General features: G+C 35.0%; 1 protein-coding gene across 1 annotated transcript in view; it reads left to right on the top strand.

Annotated features, from left to right (window-relative positions):
• Positions 1–2,468: 2,468 nt before the first annotated feature.
• Positions 2,469–10,370, top strand: part of Shoc1 (shortage in chiasmata 1) — a 63,961-nt gene continuing 56,059 nt past the window's right edge. The window contains exons 1-3 of the mRNA XM_027943038.3: positions 2,469–2,513; positions 5,544–5,664; positions 9,660–9,747. Coding sequence (XP_027798839.3) covers positions 2,469–2,513; positions 5,544–5,664; positions 9,660–9,747 — 254 coding nt within the window. The remainder of the gene's footprint in view (positions 2,514–5,543; positions 5,665–9,659; positions 9,748–10,370) is intronic.

The following is a 10,370-nucleotide window of genomic DNA, read 5'->3' as shown; positions in this document are numbered from 1 at the left end:
GGCTGCATCAGGGGCGGGGCCTGTCTTGGCCAATGGAAGCGCTGAGTTCAGCGCCAGAAGTCACGTTCTGAGTGGGCGGGAACTTTCCCCAGGGGCGAAAACCCTAGGAAGAGCTTTTACTTCAGGTAAAATCCCTGAGTGACTGATTTAGGGAACGGGGCTAGCGGGGAAGATACTCCCTAGCCCAGAGTAAGAGGAGATCAGGACGGAGCTAAAAGAGGGCAGCCCAGAAATTTCTGGAAAACAAATTTGTGAGGCCTGGCTGATGTGGCCGTGTGGGGACAAGAGACCAGAACCAGCGTCCACTTAAACTAATTAGGCAAAAAAGGGGGGTGCGGGGTACAAAGGGCACTGCCAGAAAAGGCCAGTGGAATTTCAACCCACCGGCTAGAGGTTGCTTGGGTTAAACAATATGAGTAAGGAAATGAACCTCGCCTCCGTGATCTTACATTGTTAAAATGTGGTTTTTATGTGAGGGAGGAAGGGGAGAAAGTTGGAGATGCCTTAGAACAGTGGGAGTAGGAGAAAAGCCAGCTTGAAGATTCACTCGCCTCTATGTGATTGTAATTAATATTGGGAAAACTTACCTCCCCGGCCTTGAGCCTAAGAACCCAACCTAATTGTTGTATGCGTTTCCCTTTGGGCCCAGTAGAAACCAGTCAGGAGGTAGCACAAGAGAAAGCAAATCTTTAGGAATAGATAAGCCAAAAAAAAAAAAAAAAAAAAAAGGGTGGGAGGGATTGCTGCAATTCAGAAATTGATCATTTAAATGTACCTTCTCTCTAACCATGATTTTGCTTGTTTACTTCTTTGGTTTTAGAAAATAAGAACAATTTATGTTCTTCCTATTCACCCACTACTATAAGATGGGCTCAAATATCTATAATTTAATGAAATTCTAAGAATGTATGTAAGGTGTGATACCTTAAGAACTATATATTTAGCATGAATGTGAATGACTTCAATACAAAACTGTTTTTTAAGGCAGTTGATGAGAGTGTTGAGTATGAAGCTGATAGAGATCATAGGCTTCACAAGACAGATGTAAGATAAATGCTATCATAAACCGAAAGGGTAAACTAATACTTATTTTTACTTTTTGAAATGACTTCTAGAATGAAACAATCAGATACATTTTTGAGACAGTGTAATATCAAGAACTGGAAATTCTAGAATCAATATATATTTTGCTGATCAGTGATACACTGTATAGAAAAAGGCATAGAAATGTGATGATGAGATATATTCTCAGAGGTAATCAGTAATAAGATGTCATATTGGCATTGGTTAAGTAATGGTAACACTTATTGTCCCACACTAGCTCATACCACAGAATCTAACAGTATTAAAGTAATATTGTAATATAGTAATAATAAGTAACCTAGATAACTTACTGGGCTCAGTTTAATTGGAAAGCTTTGTAATATCAAAAAATTATTTTGAGTCACTAATCAAATAATTGTGTTCTAGATTATATTAGCTTATTCTTAGTTTTATAAATCTAAATTGCATAATTTAAAATATTCACTTGGTAATAACTGAAAACAGGTGTAGATTCCTTTAATATGAATGGTGCCTTCAGATCTTTTGGTTCAGTACATTTGCCATAGGTAAGGAAATAGATAATACCAAACACATTTAAAAATAATAGTGAAAGTAAAGCAAGACCATTTGAATTAAAATGACTATTTCATTAAATAAAATCTTTTGACAAACTACCATGTAGAAACTTTTTACTTACATTTGACTTCCCCCAGACATTTTAAATTAACCAAATACTAAGAACTATTTGATAAAATGGCCTCTTTCATAGATTAAGTTCTAAGTGTAATTCCGTGAGTACTCACATAAATGAGAACCAGCGTGGACTAACTCTGCATTCTAAATTTTACTTATTGCTTCATTAAATGTACTTGCTGATATACCACTAATGACCTATTGACCTAGTTGCCTTGCTGTATTATAGTTGCTTTATTACAAATAAGCTGTCTATTAAGGAATGCTAGCTTTAGGCTTTTCATTTTCTAAGTAAGAGCATGGAAATAATTTCCCAAATACTACTTTAGTCCTTCAGCACAGAGTTCTGCTGTTGGTTATGCAATTTCAAGACCTCTTGAAAAACATGGTTATCTTGAGAAAATCTGCTCTGCCAGTCTTTGAAACTCCAGTCTCTTCTGCAACAAAATGATCACATTAACTGTATTTAAACCCATAAACAGCTATGTGGTTAAGCAATATAGAAAAATGTATAAATAAGTTTGTGGATATACACAATATTTTCATATTAGATTTAAATCAATAATAAATGTTATTTTATAATTAACTTTTATCATCAGAACCATTTCTTTAAATGAGTGAAACAAAGTCTTGTGATTAAGAGAGATTTTCTCCTCTTGGCTTTGCTACTTACTAACATTTAATTTTGTATTTCCAGATGTTAAATTTGTATTGCTTTATAGAAACAAGATATGTTTCCAGCTTTGAAATATTGTGCAATAGACTATTTATATGAGGTAATGTTACTGGCTTACTATCTATTTACTAGGAATTATGTTCTAAAAATATTATCTGGATTCAGTGTATGATGGGTTACAGTAATCCTTACATTAATCTTCACTCTAATTATTTTTACTTTCATTTAAAATTACTTTCCACTTTTAATTTGTGCTTAAAATTCCATCTTGGAAGGAAATTGCTACATTAAAATAATTAAACAATTAAAATGAATTTGAAATTACTGGAAGAAAAAACAAAACTTGGCAAGTTGGGAGGGTCTGTTAACACTCTACAGTTGAAAAATCAATCCTAGTTATCTTTATTATAAGATAATAGTAACAGCATGTATTAACCACTTATGATGGGCCAGATACTTTGCTCTTCTGTGAATTATATTCTTTGATCATTATAATTACTCCAACAGGTTTTACAATTTTACAGGTTAGGAAAATGCTTTCCAGAGAAATTAAATAGTTTGTACAAATGTTGAAGGTGAGATTCAGTCCCAGGCACATTGTTTTTTATTGTTGTTTTGGTTTTATTTTGTTTTTTCTGTTTGTTTGTTTGTTTTTTGTTTGGTACCAGGGATTGAACTCAGGGGCACTTAACCACATCTCTAGCCCTTTTTATATTTTATTTAGAGACAGGGTCTCGCTAAAGTATTTGGGGCTTTGCTAAGTTGCTGAAGCTGGCTTTGAACTCTCAATCCTCCTTCCTGCCTCAGCCTTCTTAGCCGCTGAGATTACAGCATGCTCCACTGCCCTCAGCCTCAGGCACTTTATTAAGAATGTATTGGAGAAGTTGTCATATTGATTGTTCTAATGATCTTAATTGACAAGTTAAATTTTCATTTCATTGAACCTATCTAGCAGGGCAGAAATAAAATTATTCTAGTTAAACTAAAATTGTGCTATATTTTACATGAAATAAGACATATAGCCATCTTCAGGCTTTATTGTTTCCTCATAACTGAGGGAAGCAAATATGTAGTGTTATGAGATATACATGATAGGGAGTCAGATATCTTAACAACTTTATGAATATAGATCACTTGCAAAAGTAGTGTGTACTCAAACATCCTCAAACTTTTATCCTTTCCCATGGAATCTTAGTTTCTTGCTGGTATACTCCACTCCCATGATATAATGCAAATATGATACTAATCAATGGCGGAGGTTGTAAAAGATGCAAGACCTTGAAAAGTTTATTAAGACAATATTTAAGAACCAATTAAATAACAAATAAGACTATTATCAAATGAAGATCTTGCATACTAGATCAGTACACAGATAAGAAGAAGAGAATGATTTGAACTATCCAAGGAATCAGAGATGCCTTGCCCCCTCAATTTTTTCTTTTGGAGCTGGGGATTTAACCCTAGGAAGCTTAACTACTGAGCCACATCCATAGGCCTTCTTATTTTATTTTACTTAGAGACAAGGTCTCACTAAGTTGCTTAGGGCCTTGATAAATTACTGAGGCTGGCTTTGAACTTGTAATCCTTCTGCTTCAGTCTCCTAAGTCATTGAGATTACAAGCCTGTGCCACTGTGCCCACCTGCTCAAATATTTTTCTAAAAATATCTTCTTTATGATCAAAGGTAAAGCAATGGTTAACATCATGCACATCATAATATTGTGAGAATATTATGATAGAAAGCAATTATAGGCTAGTTATAAACAAAATTTTGTTAAAGTTACCTTTTATAATTTCTTTTTTAGATAAAGTGTTAAGCATTTTTCCTACTTACTATGAATCTTTGGTCTTCATTTTATAGAAATTAAGCTGTATCTTCTCTATACCATTTATTCTTACATAATGATAACTTCCCATTTAACATAACACCTTTGGCACACATAAAAATCTTTTGGAAATAATGTAAGAAAGTATCATTTGTCCAAATATGTAGAAAAATGAATTCTGTGTGAAGTTAGTACCGCTGACAATCCCAGCCCCCAGAAAGTAGTTTCAAAAGTGAGGGCAGGATGGGCAAACTGACCAGATGGGTCCAGCTTCTAACACACAAAGGAGCCTGCATCTGTTTTATTTATATCGGAGAACATCAAAGACTTTCCATAGTTCTCCACCCAAAATAGGATAAAGGTGGGGGCAGTTGGCTACTCAGTTCCTAACAGGTTATGCCCCTCTCTGATACTACTGCGAGGGACCTTTCTAACAGAGTGGAGGGAAAGGTCATGTACATTGGGCCGTCTGTCTCCGAGGGAGAACCATGGGAAGTTCCCAATGCCAGACCTATGCCCTTCCTGACTTCGATGCCAAGAATAGGTCCTCATGCATTTCATGGATGGCTTCCCACAAGTTAGAGTTACTAAGGGAAGGCTTCATAAAGGAGATATTATTTAAGATGGTCCTTGAAAGATGAGTAGGATTTTTGATAGCGATAGTAGGGCACTCTTGGAAGCACACTGTAGACTGTTGTGTTGATGAGGGAGTAACTACTGAATGGCAAGGATAGGTAGAGAAGGAACTGGTCTATTAGGGAAAACAAGTAGAGTAATGGGAATTAATGTTGAAAAGTAAAGGTAAATCTAAATTAGAAATCTGATTGATTTACCAGTTTATTCAATTGTTTGAATATCCCTTTCAAAGAACAGTTTTAATTTTCTTCATTAGATATATTTTTTTAAATTAGAAACTTATTTTTTAAATTAGAAACTTATTTTTTAAATTAGAAACATATTTGCTGGTTATAACAAGTGAAAAAAAGGACAGCCGCATTATACTGGTTAGTGATATATAAATTATATGATCCCATTTTTTGTCACACATACACACACACACACACACACACACACCCCACACGTATTTTAGCCTAACCTAGGGAAAAAACTATGACAATACACAAACTATAAATGACGTTACTAGGGACCTTAACTTTCTCAGTTAATGTGGTTCTTTTTTATATATTTTACAACAAGTATGTATTACTTTTAAAGAAAAATTATGTTTAAAACAATAGAGATTTTACTATTCTGAATATTGATAGTATGTGTTAAAAGATTTTATAATCTTACCTTCTTATACAGAGTGTAGTTAGAAAGAAGTTTTCCAGAGATGCTTTATTGCTTCGAATCCCTTCATGTTTCTCTCAAGGTGAAAATTATGCACGACTTACTGATGATAAATATAGGCGGCCATGGACAAGAGGTATGTTTTAAAAATTATTCAGTTTAGTGCAGTAGATTATTAAGAAAATGCTGTGACCAGGCATGGTGGTACTCACCTATAATCACAATTATTCAAGAATCACAATTCTAGGCCAGCCTGGGTGACCTAGGGAGATGCTGTCTAAAAATAAAATAAAAAGGGCTGGGGGATATAGCTCAGTGGTAGAGTGTTGACCTAGCATGAAACATGTGAAAAACCCTAGATTCAATCCCTAACACCCCCCCACACACACACACACACACCAAGAACATGCTGTGCTTTATTCAGTAAAAACTTGTTGTGGGAGATCTTGGGGAATGAAATTGGCCAAATTATTACATGCATGTACAGATATATTACAGTGAATTCCTCTATTATGTGTTAATTATAATGCACCCCAAAACTCATTTCACTTACATCAAAATTCCCAGTAGTTTATAAGTTGATTTTTTTATTACAGAATTTGGGTGACTAAGTATAGAATTAGAAAGTTTATACTAACTATAATAAAACAAAAAGATAAATAGATGATGAAGTCTTCAAATATTCTAAGATTATAAATATTTGTTTTATTATAAGATTTTTCTGTCCCAAGAATGACTATAAATTGTAATTATACACTGAATATTGAATTACTCTAAAATGTATTTGTATGAAATATTGTATCTATCAAGTCAGAGGCTAAGAAATAGGTAACTTCCTTGGAATCCAGTTTGTCCCCTTTCTCACTGGTTGTTCTTAAGAATAACTATAAAATAGCTGAGCTCAGTGGTGTATGCCTATAATCTCAGCAACTCAGGAGGCTGAGACACAAGAATCACAAGTTCGAGGCCAACCTTAGCAAATTAGTGAGGCCCCTAAGCAATGTAGTAAGACCTGGTCTCAACATAAATAATAAAAAAGACTGGGGATGTAGCTCTGGTTTCAACCCCTCAGTATCAAAAAAAAAAAAAGAAGAAGAAGAATTATAAAATGTTTTGGAAATATAAAATCCTGAAATAGAGGGAAATTGGCTGAAACAACTCAGTCTCTGTTCAGAAACAGGATTTCTTTAATGCTTTAACCCAGTGTGGGGTGTTTTCTGGGATCCCTCAGTTGCTACACAAGTGGGGACCATGAAAACAAGATTCCGTCCACCCTGGGTAACTTTCCTGAGTCTTGGGAAACCAGCTCACAATGAATCCTAGGCTTCTGTTGTCCCATACTGCCTATCTGTAAGTAATAAATTTATTTCATGTTTCTTTTTATATGTCTCACTGCACTCAGAAAAGTTGGTAACCAGTGCATAGTGAACCTGCTTCATAACCTGGAGTTTCAAATTAGAGTTATCAAAGTGTATATTGCACATAAACTAATGAAAATGGGAGGAAACACCAACAGCATGAGTATAGATAGACCAGAGAGCTTAGGGCAGACCCTGGAACACTCCAGGTAACATCAGTAATTAAAAATCTATGTATTGGGGGGGGTGGGTGTGCTGGGATTGTGGCTCAGTGGTAAAGTGCTTTCCTAGCACACGTGAAGCCCTGGGTTCAATCCTCAGCACCACATAAAACTGAAATAAATATATTGTGTCCACTTACAACTAAAAAATAAATATTTTTTAAAAAAATCTATGTATGGGGCTGGGGTTGTGGCTCAATGGTAGAGCTCTCGCCTAGCACATGCGAGGCCCTGGGTTAGATCCTCAGCAGCACATAAAATAAAATAAATGTTAAAAAAAAAATCCATGTAGAAGGAGAAACCAGCTAAGAATTGAGATAGAAAAACCATGAGTATGGTATTGTAGAATTCTAAAGAAAAAAAGTACTTAAAGAAGGAAGTCATTGATAACCTTGCTATAAGTGGCTTCCTTGGAATATGGTTACAAATTTGATTAGAATATGGTTGGAATGTTATTGAAGTATACTGAGAAGAGAATAAGGAGTGGGGAAATAAGGTAGCAAGTTTGGACAACTCTTTTGAGGACTTTATATGAAGGAAAATTTTTAAATGAAGCACTAGCTGAAGGGAGAATGAGGTAAAGAGAATTATTCTTTGTTTTTGTTTTGTTTTGGATGTGTAATTTTTAAAAATATGTATAATAAGGAGAAACTCTAAAATGCTTATTTGCCAATGGAAATAATCTTGGTAAAAAGAGAATATGATGATGCAGGAAAGAAAAAGGAAACTTGGGAGTAAAGGGGGATAGGATAAGGAGCAGAATCATGGAAGTTGGTACCCAGTGGGTACCAGAATAATTATTCCATTGTATATATTAGCAATATAGAGTTTGTGGGTGCCTATGCCAGGAGATTGTTAGAATTGGTGGTTAAAGATGAGGTAGTTCCTCTTTGTTTATATCAATTTTGTATGTGAATGCAGAGTCATAGATAGGGATCAGGATCAGGGGGATGAGCATTGAAAATTTGAGGAGAAAATATGTGAAATGACTGTCTTAAAGAGCAAGAAAGTCATTGTATTAGGGAATATACTATTATCATCTGTCAATGTTGGATGGCCACTTAAAATTTATGATCATAACGAGATCATTCAGCATAGCTGGATGATTTTCCCCCCATACTTTTCAGTTGTTCTATAGTACATACCCAGAAAGTTGAGAAGGTATTTTCCTCCATTAATACAAGGAAAGGAGGAGCAAGGGAATCCAGAGTCTTTGTAAAGCAGTGACCTTGGAACTTACAATGTAAGTTACAACAACACTATGAAACAGCTACTACTATTCCTAATTTGTTCATAAGGAAACTGAGGTACATAAGTAGTGTAACGTGGAGGGTAGATGGGTGGGTTCTTGGTTTTGTGAATTCAAAGAATGAAATCTATGGATACAAGGGTGAGATCAAGATAATAGGATTTATTAGAATAACAGAAAGAAAGCAGAGCTCCCAAAGAAGGAGGTGTCCAAGAGAGAGATGCCAACAGGTGTCTGTTGTGTAGGAGTTTTGAAAGGCATATTGGTGGGGTGAGGGATGTTAACAAGCCAATCAACATGTATAATTTCAATACCTTATTTACATAATTAAGAGGACAAGTCAGAAATTGTGGTTTAACACATCTGTTGGGGAGAGGAAGGGATCTACTTTGTGATGAGCCATTGTTAGGGATAGGAGTAGGAGCAGCTAAGGAGGAGGCATTGTGGTTGAAACTGTCAGCAGCAGTGACAGAATGTTCTAGCTAAGAAGGAGGTGTTGTGGTTGAAGTTGTCAGGAGCAATGACAGGATGTCCCCTAGTCCTGATGTCTCTTCTTCTAGGAAGGCAAAATCTCATTCCCTCTTTTCCTTCAAGGCCTGTGTCCTATCTGCTTATGGGAATTCTCCTTTCCTGCCTCATTCTCTTAGTAGTAGCATAAGGATTACAATCTAGGCAGAGTGATTTCAGAACCTGTACATTTACTCATTGAACTTTCATATTTTTTCAATAAGGTATAGACTTATATGTAAAGTGATTTGTTTCAGGTATCAAAACTAGTCGGAAATAATACTGATGGACTCTGATTTTACTGGTGGTAGAATATTTCATTTGTATATTCCGACACTAGCATATGACATGGTCCATCTCCTTTAGGAACCAAGGAGACAATTTGGGTGTCAAGCTTAAATACATAAAATTTTAAATATGCAACTGCATATGATTAAGTACCATATTGTTTCTGACAATATAAGGACTTTCAAGGGGAGTACATGAGAGTGAGATGGAATGGTTAGTGAAGGCCTTATTAATTATAGCATGAGATGTTAAAGAAAAGCTGTGAAATAGGAGGATGTTTGATGATACTCTGTGGTTGAATTTTGGTGGAGACAGGTTGTAACAATGAGAATGATTACCTAAATGTTTGGAATTAGATATCACTTTGGGAAAAAATACATTTGTGAAAAATAAAGATAATGCTTTATTTGTAAACAAATGAAAGATTCACCATGTAAAAATTTTGGTTTCCTTGTATTAAATATAAAAGAAAGTTTTAGAAGCTAATGTTTACTATTCTCTTTCCTAGTCTCAGCAGTTTCAGTTTGGGGAATGACAGACAGCTCAATCTTGGATCAATGGAAAGCAGGTTTCTTTGTGGAAGATTTCCTTGAGAAGTATGTGTTATTAACCTCAAATTTCCTTTTACATCTAGGAAATGATAAGCATTAAGTTCTCCAGACACTTGAAAAGAAAAAAATTTTTCACCTCCCCACATATTTTCTTCTTTTATATAAAAAAGAGAGAGAAAAGAAAAGAAAGAGCCCTAATTTGAACCACACAGAGGCTAACTGGAAATTATTTATTTCCCCCATTTAACATTTATCATCCTAACCTTTCTGTTTTTCTTAGAATATGCCAATCTTGTTTCCTTCTTTAGGCCTTTGTATGGCTCTCTCCCTACCATTATGCCAGCTCCTCAGCGGGCCCTTCACTAACTATATTCTCTAAAATATATGTCTTACCAACCCACTGGCTGTTATTTGATGTTCATTTATCTTGTTTTATTCCATTAATAACAGTTTTTTACCATAATTATTTATTTATTTATCTGTCTTTCCTTTAGAGATCATCTTCGTGAGGGCAAGAACATTGCTTTGTTTACCTGTCTTTTCCCAGCACCTAGAATGGTATTAGCATGTTATAGGCACTCAATAAATATTTTCTTAAAGAATTAGTGAATGACAGTTGATAGAATTACACAAAAAAGAATGATAGCAAAAAAAAAAAAAAAAGCTGA

The sequence above is a fragment of the Marmota flaviventris genome, chromosome 13 (assembly GCF_047511675.1).
Source record: "Marmota flaviventris isolate mMarFla1 chromosome 13, mMarFla1.hap1, whole genome shotgun sequence".
Classification (NCBI taxonomy): Eukaryota; Metazoa; Chordata; class Mammalia; order Rodentia; family Sciuridae; genus Marmota; species Marmota flaviventris.
Note: the sequence above shows the minus strand (reverse complement) of the source record. Positions and strands in the feature narration are given on the sequence as shown.